The sequence below is a fragment of the Neltuma alba genome, unplaced genomic scaffold (genome assembly GCF_004799145.2).
Source record: "Neltuma alba isolate B1F8T4 unplaced genomic scaffold, ASM479914v2 tig00012879_pilon, whole genome shotgun sequence".
NCBI lineage: Eukaryota > Viridiplantae > Streptophyta > Magnoliopsida > Fabales > Fabaceae > Neltuma > Neltuma alba.
Window position 1 is genome coordinate 33,011 of NW_021637256.1, and position 20,082 is coordinate 53,092.

Consider the following 20,082-nt stretch of genomic DNA (forward strand, 5'->3'; position numbering starts at 1 on the left):
AACCGTACTATTTTTTTTTTATCACAGGAAACTGTACTACTAATTCAAAATAAATATAACAAAATACTCTTCTCGTCCTATTTATAAAATACTTTCAATATATTTCACACAGATTAAAAAAATTTTTAAAATGTATTAATTCTCTATCAGAATATAACAAATTTTCAATTTTACCCATATTTAATATATATACCTTTTAAAAAAAATAAATACCTACATCATAACAAACGAAAGACAAAATAATATATTCACACTGAAAATTTAATGAAGTGACTTATAAATAACACCAATAAAACCTTCTCTCACTGCCTTATAAATAGGACCAGAGAAGTAAGAGACTAAAACAACTTTTCTGATCCTTTTTATAAGTTATTTTCAACATATTTTATATAGATTAAGAAAAACTTTAAATTTTATTAACTGTTTTTTAAAATTTAATAATTTTTAACTTTATTCTTATTTAATATACATTACATTTTATGTAAATAAATTTAATATAATAATAAATAATAGATAAAATTGTATATCTATATAAAAAAATTTTCTTAGTGTCTTGTGACAAAAAATGTTTTCTTTTTCTGCTCCTCTGTTGCATATCTTTTCTCATCAATCTCGCCTCTTAAATAAGAGGTGGAGGTTGATGAAAGATAAAAATTTTTTTCCGTGACTTGTTAGCAGATTTAGCCAACATATCGGCCCTTTGATTTCAAGTCAATTTTGCTATATTTCATTTAATAATTTTATATTCAATAATAATGTCATGCAAAATAAATCCTACCCTCTCCTGTTCACTAGGTCCTTTTTTAATTTTTTTTAAAAATAAGTCTAATTTAATAATATACAGAGGATTTTATTTGTTTTTTCTACTTTGATCTTATTGGAAATAGAAATCAATATAGATTATAACTTTAAATAAGGTGCTTTAAGGTTGGCGGGCCAAAAAAAAAAAAAAGATGCTTTTAGAATGTATTGCAGGCTTTTTTAAAACATTTTTAATGAGCCAACTTTCATTTGGCAGCCCTCCTAATCCCTAAATATGTGCATATGAAAATTCTGAGTAATGTGTATTTTTTATTTTCAATAAAATGAAGAAAGGGGTGTTGCAAATCAGATGCGTGGCCATGTTATAAATCAAATGAGAAATTAATCGTGGCATACTATAGAAGGTACTGCCTCCGGTTAAAAAATATAAGATAAACTTTGTTAGAGATGTTTAATTTTTTTTTTATAAAATAACTTTCACCTTCGTCTGATTATTTAATGATTTTTTTTAAAATTTTGCCCCTAATATATTCTTTTTCTTCTTTGATTCATTTATTATACTCTTCCGGTCCTTGATATAAGACCAATTTAACTAATTTGATTAGATTAAGGAAGTTAGGTAAATTAGTTAATTATAAGAAATGTGACACGTTTTTCTTAAAATACCATAATTATCTTTCTTAATACCCCTCTTCCTCTTCTACTTGATTATAGTTGAGGGAGTATCTATAGGGGTAATTTAGAGAAAATTGATAATTATGAGAAATGGGTCTTATATTTAGTACCAAAATCAACTCCATAATTAGATCTTATATTAAGAACCGAAGGAGTATCTTTTACTTATTTTCTTTATCAATAAGGGTATATTTGTGAAAAAATGTATTCCCTACATTTTATCATTTTAAACTAATTTTAACTAATTTCTTAATAAATATAAATGGATAAAATTTATTTTATAACCGGAGCATCATTCTTGATGAGTGTAATCAACAGACATCTATAATCATCTCTCTAGCAGAGACAAAATAAGAGGGAGAATTACAATCAAGTCCTATAAAAGAAAAAAAATAACAAAACAAGTCCTAAAAGTTATTATTTTCTACTGTAAGACTTGTCATTATAGAATGTTCAGATTGTTATTGGGACTTTTTAATAATTATTTTTTTCTGTTGGACTTAGTTGTAATTCTCCCAAAATAATACACAAAGCTCAGCCCCCAACCAATTTTTTTTTTTTTAAAAAAAGAGATCAATATGAGAAATAGTCAGATGGAAGTAATAAGAGCCTCTGTAGTGAGAAAGAGTGGCCATTCCTTATGCGTCTCTCTCTGTCTCGTCATGTTTCTCTCTCAGTATTTCATGTTTCTTCTTTTGAGCTATAACTTCTCTTATTGATGCGTTTATATTAATTAGTTTGAATTATATGAATCATTTATAGCTATTGCTTAGTTAAGAGTGAATAAAATGATTGCATTTACAAATAAAATTGCTCAACAGAACAATCTGGTGAAAGTGATAGTAACCAAAGGCAAAGAAACAAAGGAAACAGAGATGCAAATTTAATGACGGGCAATTTATTATCATGCTTCTCTATGCTCGTTTCCCTATTATTTAGATTACTTATTAATTGGATTTATCAAAAAGCTTTTGTGAACTTTAAGTTTTATGGATCCATCAGATAAACTATTCATACTAAACCCCGACAGGTTGAATTGACTGCCAAGAGTTATTTCAGCTTAAGTATAGGTCTGGAGTTTAAGACATGAGAATGCAACATCCTAGGAATCAGGAATTCTAACCTTAACGGTTCCTGTCATGCTTCGAATCCAGATTAATCTAGATTTGTTGAGTTTCTCATGACATAAGAGCTGGCCCAGTGCACTATGCAAAAAAAAAAAAAAACTATTCATACTAAGAAGCACTTAAACCAACTTCTATTTGTGCACTGGTTTTCACTTTCCAAGGGGGTAGAAACAGAAGGATAGGCGACTTAAAAGCCAGCCACATTCAAGCACAAAGATCTTACGGTTAAATAACAAATCCTAAACAGATGAAGCAGATCCTGTAATGGGGTTGCAACCATCCAAACTAATTCATTTAGACATACATATTAAAGAATCTTGAGGAAAAATGTAGAAACATATCTGACATTTATACACACAATCGATTGCTGTGACTTCCTAAGTTCATGTCTCAAGAACATATCATTGGAACCTCACAACAATGCAGGATATGTCATCCTTGCTCTTCCTAGCAACGGCCTCATCTATCAAACGCTTCGCTGCAGCCTGAGCATCCTTTATTTGTCTAATAGACTCCACTGCTTCTTGGTTTGACACAACCTGTTAACGTCAACAAAATATCTAAATCTTTACTGAAGATTGAGAATTCTTAGGTGTATTAGAATATGAAGCATGGATTAGAAGAGTAAGAAAACGGCTAGAAATTTTACCTTCCATATTCCATCACTTGCCAGAATAAGGAATTCTGTATCATCTTCTATCTCCTTGATCGCCACATCAGGTTCTGAACTAAGATGCATCTTCAGGCTCTTATCACCAAAAGCCCTGGCTACTGCTAGCTGTCCATCCACACGAGGGACGTCGCCTGCAAGAATCAGAAATTTAGAACTGCTCTTAGAAACCAGATTCAGAGTACAGGTAACACTACTGGGCTCAATATTTTCAGCAAGTCAATTACTTGGCATTAAAAGATCCAGCAGTTCAAACTCATGCAATTGTACTACTTTCTAGATTTTTTTGGGGGGGGGGGGATTTAACTGTACTACTTTCTAGATTTGGAAAAAAAAATTGAGTTTTACATTGACAGAAGATCATAAGAACATCTCAAACAGCTGGCTACCTGGAATGTTTGACACAAAACCACCACGGCTCTCGATCAACCTTTTTTCCTTGCTTGGCTCGTGATCAACTGATAGTTGCTCTGCCTTTCCATTCTTGCAAATTACAGCTCGAGAGTCTCCAACATTCCCTACTACGAGCTTCTGACCATTAATCAGTATTGCAGTTACTGCAGTTGATCCTCCTCGTCCCAAGACAAGTGCTTGTCCCAATATTTCCTCGTCTGTTGTAAGATAAGCTCTCCTTACCGCACTTTCTGGGTCATTCCAGAAGTCAGGCTGCTTGCAGGGAAGAAAAAAATGCATTAGAGAAGAACACGCGAAGCGGGTTTAAAAGAAAGGGGAAAAAAACTATGGAAAACACCAAATCTAAGATTTTGTTTGGATTAAGGAGAATGGAGGAGAGACAAAGGTTCAATTACATCTAAAATGAAATATTTCCTCCTTTCCCTCAATCCGAACACATCCTAACAGCTACTTTCCATGTTAACGCACCTGAGTTGAAATAATCTGACAATTACCTGTTTCAAGATGTTGTCAAAAAGGTGGTTCTGCAAGTAGCTTGCAACATCATGACCCAAATGGCCATCAAATATAGCAAACAATCCTAACTCTTTGTCCTTTTCTTGCTTAAATTCTGAAACTAAATAATCTTCCATAGCATGGCCTGATTTTCCCTTCATTAAGTGGAAGCCATGTGTGATATGCTTTGACATTTTGCTTTTTCCTTTTCCTGTGTCAGTTGCTGATGTCCCAAACCCAGCCTTGGCCTACAAGCAAAAGTAAAATCAATCTCAGCCTTCATTCCTTTGAAAGCCAAGCTCTGGAATTGAAATGAAGCCTCGTGGACTTCAACTTTTAATATTGAAAGGGCAAGCAAAAGGGATTATTAAATTGTACAAGGTCATTTCATGTTGAAAAAGAATAAGAATCTGAAAGAAAATTTTTTTTTGGCAGTATCGGCTCATTGGAAGGTCAACATCTAAATTTCTTCAAATTACCACAGGTCTTTATGGCCACCATTTTAGACGTTAATATGCCATTAAGAATAGTCGCCATCAGTTTCAGCTTTCTACTTAAGCATATCTGATGCAATGCACAAAAAAGCCCCTGATATATATAACCACATAGCATTTTATCGTGGTGTTCTTCAAGGAGAGTTAATCCTTATCCGAATACAAACCCATATGAACAACGTAAAGATGAAGCTCTAAATTTCTGGTCTTTGGCCAACGTAAAGCTCTAACTTCGAATACTGTTAATCAAACTAGTCGAAGGGCTAAACATGCTGCATCACTCATTTGAAAAAAAAATCTGTAACTTGAAGATAACTACAGAATATTGTAAGCAATTGCAATTGCAGAAAAGAAACATGAACAAATTCCACTAATAATCTGCTACCATTTCAACAGAAGGGAGGATCAGAACAGTTGGGCACGTTTAATTAAGCATAAGAAGATTGGATGCTCTCGTGTTACCTTCATCTTGATGAGGATTTCCCTGCCAGTCATGTTTTTATTGCAACGAGAGATTCTGAGAGTCTAGAGAGAGATGGAAAATGAAGATCTATGAGAGAGAGAGGACAGGTGTATAAATAAGAAAGCTTTGACTTGGAAGCACGTGACAACCGGGTTACTTTAACATTTTATAGACCGCGTTATTTGAAAAGGAACGCGTTCTCGAGGATGACTTTTCTTTTCTTTTCTTAATTAATTAGTCCTCTTTCTCTGCCCTCCAATTTTTCGCTTTCACAACATATATCGCCCTTGCTTCTTTCCCACTTCCTTCTTTGGTTCTGTTTGGGTTCATGGAAAATTTTTCCGATACACAAAACAAAATTTTTCTTTCTTTCTTTTGCTCTTTATTACAGAAAAAATGAATTACTCCTCTGATCCTAAATATAAGACCCTTATACTTGTATAAGGGTCGTATATTTATAAAGGTCTTATATTTAGAACTTGAGGAGTATCTAATTAGTTTTTTTAAGCCTTCTACTTATTCAACTGAACCACTCGGTACTGTTTAAGTATAAAATATTAATATCCTTTCATGAACCAAGTAAAAATGATCAAAAATTAAAATGTTCGTGATTTTTAATGACAGGGGATTAATTAAAAAAAACAGGGGATTTGATTACAGAGACGTGGTTGGATAACATCATAATCAATCATGAGGTGGTGTGGTTGATGGCTTGAGTCGGTCATTAGCAGCCACCTGGCGGGGAAATGATCAAAGGGATTACTTTAATGAGGGAAAAGAGAGAACGCTTCTTTTGAACGATGTGCTGGGTTGGTTGGCTGCTGATGCATAATTGTATCATATGAGAAGGTTTCGTAAGGATCCAGATTTTTACTTTATGCAATAAATTTCTATGTAGTCTTCTGTGGGAAAAAAAAAAATGCATTGTACTTTTACATCTAATCCACACTTTGTTATCTCGTGGTTAAATTTGACATTTTAGAGTCACGGACGAGAAACATGTTCAGTTTATACCAACCATGCAATTGTCACATACTCAAATATTTTTAGTTAGACTTCTTTATCCAAACCGAAACCAGCTATGAGTCATACGCATGACTCAACAAAACCATGATCTACTCTACACACAACTCATGAACAAAATTAAAAAATTATTATATTTTAAGACAGAATTAATACGGTTTAAAATTTTGTTTAACTTGTATAAAACATATTGAAAGTACCATGTAATTAAGAGCGAAGAGTTTATAATACATGTAAATGCATGCAGATACAGTATCAGTTACATGTGAAAGGCTGGATAAACAAGATATGTGTTCGTGTCTATATACAATGCATCAGAAAGGCCTGTGTATTCCAAAGGCATGATGCTTCTGTGATTGTGATTCGTAACTCTGAGAAAATACCCAAGAAAAACAAGAACCTTTTTTTGTTTAGTCTAACATTTTACCAGAAAATGAATGATTTACCATTCATTACTTGTGATGAGTGATGAATTATTTCCTTGGATTTATAATTAATTATAGAATTTTGGCTGACAATTACCAAGATAAACATGAGCTTGGGCGGAGCTCTTTTTTTTTTTTTAATAATTAAGGGCTGAACCATCTAGTTTTTATGCTGGTCCATTAGAACGAGCCAGATAGCATTTCTGTTTAAATTTACAAGTGTACAGATGTTTCTGTACATGTTTGAAAGTCATGGTTTGGGAATCCAACTATCTAAACATATCAATTTTTTACAAAATCATTTTTTGATTGAAAATCCTGGTTCGAAAAAAAAAATAGCCAAACACCATGAGTTTTTGCAAAATCACTTTTGAATTGAAAATCACGTGGTTAAACCATGGTTTTTCATAAAGTGAATTTTTCTTTTTTTACTTTTGAAGGTATAAAACCATGGTTTAAGATATAAAAAAAGAATAAATATGAGAGACAAAATTGATTACAATTTTATATTCAAAATCAAATTGAATATCGAGTTAGCTCTTATATTAAGGACCGGAAGTAATATTAATTAATTATACTTTTTTATACAACTTATTATTTAAAAATTGATTATTTTTAAAAAACAAAATCTTTTTCTTATAGTTATTATATTAACTTATGTCCATTTTTGTAATTTACACAGGAAAAAATGATTATGATAACAACCACTCAAATATTTTCATTTTATCAAAATTATTTTTTTACAAAATTTATTCTTTCAAAATCTATTCTGAAAATTTATTTTCTAAAAGCTATTCTTCAAATTATGATTTGGTTTCATTCAAATACTTCGTAAACAAGCTTGTTTGGATTAATGTTAGTGAAAGTAATTTTTATGCTAACTGATTTTCGCAAATTGAAGGCGGGGGTAAAGTTGACTTTATGCATATACATCTGGAGATCCCTTTAATCAACGTAGTCTCCAATTCTGCAGTGCTGCGTAGCTGCATATATATTTGTCTGCGCTTCTGGTTGATCTCATCTGATACCCGCGGGCGGATTTTGTTAATTAACCCACACGCATTTGAATTACCAAAATTCACCAAACAACTGAATTCTGTCTTTTTTCCTCATAATTTTGACCAATCCTTAGACTATGGACTGGCTTTTTCCACTGGCAAAATTAAACAAAGGAACCTAGGTACCCTTCGTTCCCGAAAGAAACAAGTTACTATCTTCAGTTTTTAATATATAATCTTATTTGATTTTTATTTTGATTGTAATTACAAGACTCTAATATATTTTGTCTCTCATATTTATGTATTCTTTTCTAAGATAGTCCATTTAATAATAGTAGTTCTAGCTGATAAACTTGATTAGCAATGATATTTTGAAAAAGACAACACCTATTTATTATAAATAATTACCTTAACTTATTTTCTTAATATTTTTAAATTAGTCAACTAGCTCTTATAATTAGGTTCGGGGATAGTATTCATTATTAGATCTAAACTTTAACCGATGAGATTTGACATATTATAAAATAATAATAATATTATTAACTAATTAAAAAAATGAATGAATTCACCATCATTTCCTCAATTAAGTTTCGAGGTTTTTGATTTGACACAGCATGTATGGCGTGAAAAATTTCGTCCATTTCCTCCCCGTCACTTTCTCTGCAGCTACCATCTGGCTTTGTCATCTAATTGATGATGCATTAAAGGCTTAGAGGGCCTTAACCACGAGACCCAGCACAAGTGGCAGGTACTTGGGTTGCTGTAGCATCCGTCCCAGGTTTGATATGGGGATGTGTACGCAGCAGGAATCGTAGCCAGCATTAATGCCCCTTTGGGACCTCCACGGTACGTTCCGGTTTAGTCTGAATCTGTTGATGTGTCTGGAAGATGGTCTTAGTTCAGGATATCGAGAAAAAAAATTAAAAAAAAAAAAGGCTTAGAGGGCCTTCATAATAAATATACGTGATCCTATTAGCTGGATTTGTTCAGATACCCAGCAACGTCTCCCTCCCGAGTCTTTAGGCTTCCACCATTCCAGAGATTAACTTAATTGATTTATAAATTTATTAATTTCATTGAAAGTCCTTGAGTAAATTGAAAAAGGGTGCTTCCCTGCATTTGCATTGTTGTTCCTCCGCTTGTGTTTTTACTCAAAATTTGATAAAACCAAAACATAACAGTCTTCCTATATGGACACAAGCAGGTGGGAAACTGATGCTTTGATCTGGGTGAATTATTGGCATGTGCATGACATTTTGGTATGAAGAATAATAATAAAATAGAAATATTATAAATTAAAAAATGATTTAACAATTAGAAGATTAAAATTAAACTACAATACAGTACTATAAATTATTAAAAGACACGAAGTGGCCCTACGCTCAAGCGGCCGGGAAGAGAAGACGTTTTCCTGTTCATTCTTGGTTTATTAGCATACAAAGGCACGTTCGCTCTCCTCCTTCGCTGGACGCACATTTTACCCATGCCTGCATCGCCGACAAGATTTTTTTTTCCAATACTATTCCGATTCTAAATATAAAAATTAATAAAAATAGTCATGTGGTCGATGCAAAGCATTCAACAGTCCGACAAATTTCAGCACAAAGTAAAATTTAAAACTTCTCTATCCAGTTAACAACGTACTAGTGAGCTACTAACTTGGGACATAAATATAAAATCTAGTATATGCGACTGAAATGATCATGATCTCCTCATCAAGTACATGCGAGTGAATTTGAGTGAACTAAAGCCGGTCAATAACATAACAATGGCTCTGATCAGAGTCTAAATGATCATGGACCGGACAATAACCCTTTAGCATTGAGCTCACCAGACAATCCAAAATGGCTAAACCAGTCTAATTTCTCTGGTGGAAGTGCAGGATAAAGCATGATGAAGGAGGGAAAAGCAATATACGGAAAGCGTTTATAAAGACTGAACACAATGAGTAGAACAAGAAGTTCATAATCATAATCATAATCATAATCATAATCTCTGCTGATAGATTGGCAACAGTAAGTCCAGTGAAGGAATAATGTTATTGCCCTGTTTGATACACTAGTCTTTGATCTAAACGCATACAAATTAGGAGCAATTAGAGAACACATGCCCAGGGATGACAGAAGAGAGAGAGCATGCTTTAATAGAAAAGCAAGCAATTAAATGGAATGATATCGCATTCTCATCTTATTTGGGAAAATATTTCAAAGAGGGCATTCTCTTTTATATAGTGATCTGGATTCTGGTTCTATCATCACCACAAACCCCGTCCTTCAGCTGATGAGTTCCTGTTCTTTTCTGGCCCGACCCTTCTGCCTGAGCCTCACCCACTGAGTTCTTCCTTCGTCGTTCGTTGTGCCCAGCCAAACGCCTCCTGCAACTCCTTTTCGTCTCATCAAACTCACCCAACTCATGGAATCTGCTCATCAATTAAAAAACCCCACTAAAATATCGTATTGCGCGATGCATATCCACATGTGTTATATAATATATTATATATAATATCAACTTGAATCAACAGAGAACTGCATGACGGAAGATTCCAATCAGTGGAGTACTAGACCTAATACTATGTTTCTGACACAATGCTGAAAAAACAAGACAAGCCGATATGTTCTGAAGAATATTTCCTCCCCAAATCATGATGAAGAAAGCATCCCAACGGGGGACACGAGAATAAGTTAAAACAGGAACCTTTGAATTTGAAGATCATTATATTCCTCTGAGTATAAATGAACCAAAATATAGCAACCATGAGAAACCCAGACAAGACACAAGAGTATATAGAAGTAACAGAGAAAGAAATGGGATGAAAACCCAAAAGTCGAACCTCCCCGAACCTGCTGCATTGCTGGCAAAAACGTTGTCGGATGCCGCAAACGACCACTTCCTGAGCCTTGGCATGATATTCGCACACCTTGTGCCTCTTATGATACGGCTTCGCATCACTGAGCTCCGCAGAGCAGTTCTCCGCCTGGCAACACCGCATACCACTTCCTCCGCCGCCGGTAGACCCTTTCTTGACGGACACTTTCTTCCTCTGGTCATCTTCCCCCCAGAAGACTCCATTTTTCTTCTCCTCGTAACCCCCCAAGGCCTCCCTCTCCACCACCGTCTTTGGTTTAGTCTCATCCATTCAGGCCTCGAGAGAGGGAGATCCAGAAGGAAACAAGGTGGTTAGTTTGAGGAGGAGGGGGAATTATATTGAGAGAAAAAGCGAGATAGGAGTGTGCCCCAGCTGCTCCATTAATTTTCTTCTTGTAATTGTACGTCCATGGGGGAAGACGGGTGAAAAAAAGCAAGCAATAAGCACGCGGCAACACGGATTTGTGCCTCGAGAGAGACCAGATCAATTACATGCGCGGTAAAAAAAGCTATTTTTAATACGAAAACAAAAACTGCTTTGATCATTAGCGTTAGACTTAAACCTTCAATTTTGTCTGTTTTCCAAATGGCCGAATCATTTACAGGAACTGCAAAATATTTGGATGCCGCAGAATGTAGGAAACTAGAAATTAAACCAAGGAGGAGGAGAGAAGCATCCCCGTGAAGTGGTGGGCCCCCCGGAGATTGTTGGGAGGACGAGTGAGTGTACGTGTGTGGTTGGTTGTGCAGGTGGCATCTTAAGGGTCCAGATCCCATGCTGCTCGATGAAGCTACGAAGGGAGAAACCGGGTGAGGTGGCAGAATATGGTTGGCTGTAGGTTAATAGTGTTTCACGGGGCCAATGAAGAAGTGAAACGTGTTAAGTACGTTTGGGTTTGCAACGGAAGGATGAGGATATGTCTCTGTCCTCTAGAGATAGTGGTAGGGACGAGGATTTACGATTGCGTGACCCCCGGCCTCTTCCTGGAAAGCTTGTTTCAGGAATTTGAATTTTTCTCTTTTTCGTGGTGGATATAGCTGTAGAATTTCCTAGCTTTTACATTCATGACGGACTCTCCTTCAATCTTTTCAAATCAACTGCGTGTGAAATTAAAAAAGAGAAGATAATATAATATATGAATTTTTTTCTGACGACATTTTTTTTAAATATATTGTCAGAATTATTTAGTTTCCTTCTCTCTTTTTTTATTAAAATTATAAGTCAAAAGAAGTCAATGGGAGCACATTCCATTGAAAATTGCGGAGTCACGGTTAATTCAGCCTCGTGTGGTTTTAGCCCATTGGACATCATGGTGGGCCATGATTCGGAGGCCCAGGGTTTTTTGGATATTATGCTTATGGACAAAAAAACATACTCCTCCGGTCCTAATTATAAGACCCAATTGATTTATTTGAGGAGATTAAGGAAGTAAGTTAAGTTGGTTATTTATAATAAATAAGTGTTGTCATTCTTAAAATATCCTTACTAATTAAGTATATTGGCTTAAACTATCATTATTAGAAGGATTATCTTAGAAAAAAATGTATAAATATAAGAAACAAAATGGATTGGGTCTTATAATTAGGACCAAATAAAAAGTCAAATTGGGTCTTATAATAAGGACAGGAGGAGTATTTCAAGAAAAGAGCCCCATTCAAAATTCGGCGGTTCCCGCCTTCCCGGCTTCATCTCAGTTCTCAGTTGCTCAGCTTCACAAAACGCAGACATTTTCAATTTCCAGTTCCACGAGCAGGATGACGATGATCGATAATTTCCTAATTTCCCGAGTCAGCGAAGATGCTCAGGATCCTCTGTTACCTTTCCTTCGGTACTCCTCCTTTTCTGTAACATTGGCACAATCACGCTGGGTTTGGGTCTCGTAAACTTCTAATCATTTGTGAATTTAGGTCCATTAGGGAAGCTCTTGAAGATCCCATCTCCGGCCGAACATCCAATTTGGGTCTCGTAACCCTTCTACAAGATTGCGTCAGAAAGTTCAAGCACAATGTCCAGTACAGCAATGACATTAGATTTCTTAAGATTTGGCTCCTATATGTAATTTGTGAATCTTTCGTTTTTACTTTTTATTTATCTCCATTTTATTGATATTCCATTCAAATCCTTGATGCTTGTTTAGTTTCCATTTGTCTTCATTCAGTTTCACATTACCTCTCTTTAAATATAATTTATTTGAAAGCCTTTCGGTGTCTGACTGATTTAGGGAAGATTGTTGCAAAACTAAGAGCTATTTCATGAGTTAACTTGGCTTCTCTATGAAGCTTCGCTTTCTTTAGCATGTGCCAATGTCATCATGATTTTCTCTCCACAAATCACTTCTTCTTCTTCTTTTGACCAAGCACACATTACTTCTTCATTTTTTCCTTTGGCTGCTTGCATACTGGTTGCTTAAGAATATCGGAGAGCTTAGCTTGATTTTCTCGTTTTTGATAGATGGATGCTAGTCAGGATTTTAATAATGTGTTCAAAGAATTGCTGGATAGTAATGTATGTGCCAACCATTCTTCACTTTATGTATGGTCTGCATATTTTTTTGAATCCAAAGGGAGATTGCACGACGCTCACACGGTCTATCAGCTTGGCATCTCCAGGTCAGTGATTGGTCTACCTGCAGCCAGCAGTACCTGCTTGATTTGTTATCACAAGTTCTGCTGCAATGGTTTTAATTATTATTTTTTGGACTAGGAATGCAGAACCAATTGAATGGTTAAAGAAAGCGCATAAGTTGTTCCTCAATAGAATATCTGAAATAGTGACTGTTGCTCAACGTCAGAAGGTATGAATATTGGAACAGTTCTTTTCTGAAAATAATAATAATAAGAAAGAGCCAAACTGGAATCATATCACAAGGAAAATCCAAAAGATTGCGACTTTATAGGCTATGTCATTGATTTCAATTTGTGCTGCATACGCCATGAAAATAACATACCGTTTGTTCTTTAGTTTCTCTGTCTCATACTTAATCACCATTATGCCTCTTCGGTTTTAAAGTTTACTTGCGTGACTGCATTGACAACCTTAAAAATTCTTGTCTATTATTATATTTCAGATAGACGACAATGGATCCATGAAATTTGAAAACGGCGCCATCAATCCATGGAGCCCCTCAATCATGAATGATCTATTGAAGAGGATACGTGCTTTGATCACAAAATTTGATGTCAGACATTTTATAAGTTTGTTGTTTACATTTATTTGTATTATTAAATCAGACAGAACTAGTTTTCATTGGAAAAGTACTAAGACTTCTATTTTGTACTTTATACATTTCAGGGGTATCATTCAAGTAACAAAGCTTACGCCGGAAAAGTTGCCTTATCTTCTTTGAAGAATTCATCAAGGAATAAAATTGTGGAGATAGGTTATTTTCTAAATCATATATATCATCTGAATATCATTCTCACTGTTTTTCAGCTTTCATTGCATAAATAGGATCTAGTAGCAGAGCCATCTTTACGGGCTTGCTTGTTTATTTCCTCAACTGCACTCTTATATTTATAAAGGATATGGAACCTTTTGCAAAACTAATGATTGCCAGGAGTAAATTAACCCGAAAAATTTGTTAGATGCGGTGATTCTAAGCCACCCTTCTAATGTAAATTATCAGTTGGCGTTTCAATTATTTCCCCAACGTATACATGTTCAGTTCCCTATATTAAGGATGCCGTTGCTTTCGAATATTGTTGTTGTGAAATTTAAAGGTGGAAAGAAGTATCAAATCAAGGGTTGTGCCGGACAAGGTGGTTTTGCTCAAGTATACAAGGCATATGTTAATAGTAATCCCGATGAAGTTGTCGCACTGAAGGTGATTGATTTACCTAATTGAAAATAGTTTTTTCCCTGATGCGGACCGATTGTTTCATCAGACTGAAAATTCAACGTTAAATTGCAGATCCAAAAACCAGCATTCCCTTGGGAATTTTACATCTATCGTCTGCTTGATCAACGTATCTTAGAGAGTGAAGTATGTCCTTTCCATTACGCCATCGACCTGCCATTTCATTGAACAAATACTTATTGTGAATTGATGACACGTATTTTTATCAGAGACCAAGCTATGGCTTTGCCCATAGAATTCATATCTATTCTGACTGTAGCGTACTCATCTGTGACTATTTAGCTCATGGGACATTACAGGTCAGTTGTTTTCATAATTTGCTCCTCTTTCCGGTTCATCCCAAAGTAGTAATATTTTCATAAAATATCACGCAGGATGTCATAAATTCATATGCGGTCCTGGGGAAATTCATGGAAGAAGTGCTGTGCATTTATTACACTATAGAAATGCTACATATGCTTGAGACATTACACGATGTTGGCATAATTCATGGTGATTTCAAGCCAGATAACCTGCTTATTCGCTACGCTAGGTAACAACGTATGCGCTACTTAATGACTTTTCGTAGGAGAAATATATCGAGGCACATATTAAGGGCATGGCTCCTGCTTGAATAATCTGAATTCTAATACCATGAATTTGTTAACTATTCTTTGCAATTATTCCTTTTTACCCTTTGGCTTGTTTGCATCAAGTGTGGTTTTAAATGTTTTTCATTCCAAATTTAAAGGCACGATTCAGTTATGTAAAGTACAGACTTTGTGCCCACTAGTTAGTAGCATCAATTTGCTGCATCCGCATGACTATAGGCCCTCGGCATACGCTAAAACTTCCTCTGCCGCGATGGAAGAAGCATCACTGTAATACAGAATGCACCTAATGGGGAAGAATAGGTTTGGTTTTGTACAATACAATGATATTTAATGCGAATTTGGATGTCATTTTATTTTTAATAGCGTGATCCTAGAGATAGTGTGTGTGTTTGTGCGCAAGATCGGAAAAGAGAACTTGAAAAGATTGAAAATCGGGGAACTAAGAATTTTGGTCCAAGAGCTATAGCTTTATAGTGGCCTGCAAAGCCGCGAGATTTTATTGGGTTTGTGTTAACATTAGTTTATGTATAACGGAAAATATTGATGTCATGGTCGATTGAGAAGAAAATTTATGAAATGAAGGAAATGTTTCCAATATTTTATTTTAGTAAGCATTTATATGGTGAGCATATTCTAAATAGCCAGTGCGTCAAGTTGCTTACACGATCTTAAAATTTTGTTGATAGTTCTTTTTACATTTCTTGCAATTTCACAGTGGTATCCTTCAAGAAGATGATTTTTTGAACAGAAGTGGTCCTTGGCGTGATCAGGTCAGTTTTTTCTCCGCAATAATCTCTATTTAATTGTAATTGTATTCATTATTCAAGGATTTTGTCATGCAGGGTCTTTGCCTTGTTGACTGGGGAAGAGGAATCGATCTACGCCTCTTTACGGATCACACAGTGTTTAATGGAGACTGCAGAACTTCTGGGTTTCGTTGCATTGAGATGCAAGAGAAGAGAACATGGAAATTTCAGGTCAGTCTCTTTTTGAGGTGGTAAGCAAATGCTCTCATTTTGGAATGCCCTCACAATTCAATGCTGCCTGCTGACAGGTAGACGCATATGGCCTTTGTGCTGTTGTCCACTTGATGTTGCATAATGCTTATATGGAGATTGTCAAAAAAGAATCATCCGATGGAGGCCACGTTTATCTACCCAGACTGCCGTTTAAACGGTACATTCCTCAACATCTAGCAGTAGGAAATTGTTACTTCTGTTTTATATGAATTTGTAATTCGTTTCAAAAAAGAAGTTGGGTGAAAACTCCGTTAATTCCCATCTTCCTGAAGGTCAGTTTCAGCAGTTACTTCCTTTGGCAGTCTACTTCCTCTTTCATTCTTATATCTTGCTTGTTGGATACCAGTTACTGGAACGTTGAGCTCTGGAAGACTTTCTTTACCAAGATGTTAAACCAATACCCTGGCAATGATGATAGAAGGTTGCTGCAGGAGTTGAGAAAGTCCTTCGAGGAATATATGGGCTCCAATCCGCAGCTTATAAAGAAGCTAAAGGAGTTACTGGTGAAGCAAAGGTCTTCCTTGTGTTCTGCTTAGTGTACATACCATATAGCCTTTACTGCAATCCTCTTGCAGCATGTTGAGTGCATAATGCACACCCTTTTTAATCCAAAACAAAAAAAAAGAAGCATCGTATCTTTTTTTATAATGTCAATCATGATGTTCATTCCTCTTGTTTGTAGTTTGAGGAGGCATGTAATGATCTCCATTTGGGCGTTTTATGTGAGGTTGTACGCAAATGTAAAGTAAACTGGTCCGATCGTGTATCAATTTCATTTTTCTAGGGTAAAAGTTCCACTGTACTTGTGTTGTTTATTAGAAATCTCGCTAGCTTTTCGAAACCAATGACTAAAATAATAATACTAAAGACCTATTGCATAATTTGCATCGTGTTTGAATCTTTTGTTCAGTACCCTCACACTAGCTTGATTCCAACAGGAAGTGACAAGTGTTCGTGTTTCAATGGTGCCCAATAGCCCCCATTCGTGTATAGTTATGAAAATGTTGGGAAGCCGTATAGGCTCTATGGAAAATATGACTTTTCATTTATTGGCGGTGAGGCCTTGTACGTGACATTCGGCATGCAATATTACAACAGATCTGCATGCCCCAGTGAGGTGGCGTGAATTCAGCTAAAGCATTTCGCTTTCATGATGATATTGCTAGCTACCATGCTTTAATTTGGCTCTACAACTTCTGTGTGCATTTGGTTACACTTATGAATGTTCAAATTGAATTTTGTAAAACCCAGCTTTGATAATGCTTGTTTAGGTGACTTGAAAAAATTGACTTATACAAAATAAAATGTTCCAGCCAGAACCGGGTTTTGCAAACCCAAAAAAAGTTACTTTTAGGAAACTGGGTTTTGCAAATTGGAAGCTAAAGACATCCTCGATCCAAAATTAGAAAATTGGTAGTTGCACATGCACTTCAATTGAAAAAAAATTTGAGTACTACAAATATCTATTTCCTTAGAATGATGATATTATTAAATACACTCTTGGTGAAATTATTACATTTACTTGTCAAGTTTACATATGCGGACTTAACTATACACCTAGTGCCTAGTGACATTTTCTTTAATTGAAAAATATATACCTAGTGAGAAAGGAATCTTTAATTTGTGCCTTGTTCTGTTCTACAACTTTTCCTTTTGATTGTTTGTGATCAAAATAATCATTATAATAGCTATTAATATTTGTTAAAACTGATTATTGAACTACAAATTTTATTTTCTTCAAAATCATGGCAATTCACGCAGAGTAAATAAAAACTGATTATTGAACTAGAAAAATTAGTCATAGCTTGAATGAAATAAAACATAAATATAATTTAAGTCTATTCACACAAACTTCACTTAATATTTTATTAAAACTCACATCACATGTTGACAGTAACGGAGGCTACTCCAATTTTAACTGCTTTGTCAGTATTTGATAACTTTGTACTTCACGCAAAAAAAGAATCCTGTTTCTTAAATATTATGAAGAACATTATTCAAGCCTGGCCTAGGGAAAAATTGCAAAAACTGTTACTGGTTTCAGGATATGAATAATGCCAAAAATACAATTCAATGTGATCTTGTAGGCTTTAGCAATACCAACAATAATTAACGTTAACGGACAATCACCAGACAAACTTCAAACAGGAGGAGTCGCCTCTTGTGACTTTGTATTCGGAGCTAAATGCTAAAAATTTTCAACTTCTAATTAAATGCGGTTGTTATCCCTTCGATTTAAAGTAATCCCGTTTCTCATTTACATTACCACAGATTTTCTGAAGCTGTCCTTCTCTAACTCCACTTAAAGAGCATCTTAAATTACTAGGAAGGAGGTAAGTCCTTGTAATGCGCGTAGTCACCATCTTCAAGCTTCTAGGCCACCCCTCGAAAAATTTTCGTCTTCAACTAGATTCATCAGAATTTATGTCAAGCACAAGAAGAATGTGTCATCTTTGAACATTCTTTGGTACAGACAACGACCCATGGGACAGACAAAGTTTCTATACGATGCTTATCTGATGAGAGAGCAGAAATATATAGATACAACCAGTCGCAGCATTCTTCGTAGGTTTTTCTTTCTGTAACGGTTAACTGTCACTTTTAACAGGTGGTTGTGATGATTTTTAGACTCTGGAAGTCATCATTGTCTAAGCATGTGGATTGTTCCAATCCATATACCCGCAAGACAACACATGATTAAGCGCAAGACTAGGCCTTTCCGCTTGAAAGTGAAAGAATCCTTGACTCCTTCATATATTGAATGCCTCATTACCAGATTCTCACAAAGCGATGGCTTCGGTTTCATTCTCTTCCTTTGTCTCTTGTGTGCTGTTTCTTCTTCTCTTGCATTCGTCTTCCATCTTTAATAATCTCTGTGCAGCAAAACACGGTGTGGCCAACCGTCACCACCGTCACCTCCACCATACCCAGAATCCTCCATTAAACCCACGGCTTTACCGAGCTTTTCTTGCCCTCCAAGCATGGAAGCGCGTGATGTACTCTGACCCGCGTAACGTTACTGAGAACTGGGTAGGACCTTCAGTCTGCAACTATAATGGTATATATTGCGCTCCATCTGTGGATGATCCTAAAGTCACGGTTGTGGCTGGCATTGATCTTAATTTTGCAGACATAGCTGGGTTCTTACCCGATGAACTAGGCCTACTCTGCGATCTCGCTCTTCTCCATCTCAATAGTAATCGCTTTTGTGGCATCCTTCCGTTGAGCCTAAGCAACCTTACTCTTCTTTATGAGCTTGATCTTAGCAACAACAGATTTGTAGGGCCATTCCCTTCTGTTGTGCTTTCCCTTCCTACCCTTCGATATCTTGACATTCGCTATAATGAGTTTGAAGGGCCATTGCCTCCTCAACTATTCAACAAACCCTTTGATGCCATTTTCGTCAACAACAATCGCTTCAGCAGTTCAATCCCAACAAATTTAGGCCAAAGCTCAGCCTCTGTGATCGTGTTTGCTCATAACAAATTTGGAGGGTGTCTCCCCGAAAGCATAGTCAACTTTGCTAATACCTTGGAAGAACTGGTCCTAATAAACACAAGTTTGTCTGGTTGTTTGCCACAGCAAGTTGGTTTTCTATATAAACTACGAGTTTTAGATGTGAGCTTTAACAAAATTGTTGGTCCCATACCTTACAGCCTTGCAGGGTTGTCTCATTTGGAGCAGCTAAATTTGGGACATAACATGTTGACTGGTGCAGTGCCAATGGGGGTTTGTGAACTGCCAAACTTGAACAATTTCACGTTCTCTTATAACTTCTTCTGCGAGGAAGAAGGTATTTGTCAGAACCTGACGTCTAAACACATCGTGTTCGATGATCGCCGGAACTGCTTGCCGGAGAAGCCATTGCAGAGGAGCCAAAAGGAATGCAATGCAGTGCTTGAACACCCAGTTGATTGTGCTGAGCTTTGCTGTGTTGGAGGTTCAAGTTCTGCTTCAGTGGCTATCCCACCTGTTCTATCTCCAATAGGAATGCCTGTATCTTCACCTGTTACAGCCCCCGCTTATCCATGAACAAGTGTGCTTGTTGATACACATTGGCAAAACAAGGTCGAGGATGATTTACGGTGTGCATATACTTTAATGTTTTAAGTTGTGTGTTCAATTTTATGTAAATCCTATTGTATTATGCTGCCCTGTTTCTTAGACAAGTGTTGTTAAAAGGATCCTCTTATAGATTTATA

General features: G+C 35.8%; 4 protein-coding genes across 5 annotated transcripts; 2 read left to right on the plus strand and 2 right to left on the minus strand.

The window, feature by feature from the left end:
• Nucleotides 1-2,677: 2,677 nt before the first annotated feature.
• On the minus strand, nt 2,678-5,193 carry LOC114732136 (probable protein phosphatase 2C 58). Of its 2 annotated transcripts, none has more exons than XM_028919428.1 (5): nt 5,100-5,193; nt 4,143-4,391; nt 3,624-3,900; nt 3,214-3,368; nt 2,678-3,103 (listed from the first exon to the last, which is right to left on the minus strand). In XM_028919428.1, exons 1-5 carry the CDS (start codon nt 5,130-5,132, stop codon nt 2,966-2,968), a joined length of 852 nt encoding a protein of 283 aa, XP_028775261.1. In that variant the 5' UTR covers nt 5,133-5,193; the 3' UTR covers nt 2,678-2,965. The 2 variants fall into 2 exon arrangements, with proteins under 2 accessions (XP_028775261.1, XP_028775262.1); XM_028919429.1 differs by having other exon boundaries at nt 5,023-5,179.
• Nucleotides 5,194-9,520: 4,327 nt separating this feature from the next.
• Nucleotides 9,521-10,979, minus strand: LOC114732137 (squamosa promoter-binding protein 1). The gene is made up of 2 exons (XM_028919430.1): nt 10,387-10,979; nt 9,521-9,965 (listed from the first exon to the last, which is right to left on the minus strand). Exons 1-2 carry the CDS (start codon nt 10,680-10,682, stop codon nt 9,770-9,772), a joined length of 492 nt encoding a protein of 163 aa, XP_028775263.1. The 5' UTR covers nt 10,683-10,979; the 3' UTR covers nt 9,521-9,769.
• Nucleotides 10,980-12,127: 1,148 nt separating this feature from the next.
• LOC114732134 (mitotic checkpoint serine/threonine-protein kinase BUB1) lies at nt 12,128-16,490 on the plus strand. The gene is made up of 14 exons (XM_028919426.1): nt 12,128-12,240; nt 12,320-12,467; nt 12,864-13,021; nt 13,116-13,206; nt 13,480-13,590; nt 13,704-13,791; nt 14,132-14,235; nt 14,323-14,394; nt 14,478-14,567; nt 14,643-14,800; nt 15,577-15,631; nt 15,704-15,838; nt 15,916-16,037; nt 16,227-16,490. Exons 1-14 carry the CDS (start codon nt 12,167-12,169, stop codon nt 16,414-16,416), a joined length of 1,596 nt encoding a protein of 531 aa, XP_028775259.1. The 5' UTR covers nt 12,128-12,166; the 3' UTR covers nt 16,417-16,490.
• Nucleotides 16,491-18,670: 2,180 nt separating this feature from the next.
• LOC114732135 (leucine-rich repeat extensin-like protein 4) lies at nt 18,671-19,912 on the plus strand. Its single transcript, XM_028919427.1, has one exon. It carries the CDS (start codon nt 18,671-18,673, stop codon nt 19,910-19,912), a length of 1,242 nt encoding a protein of 413 aa, XP_028775260.1.
• The last annotated feature ends 170 nt before the right edge of the window (nt 19,913-20,082 follow it).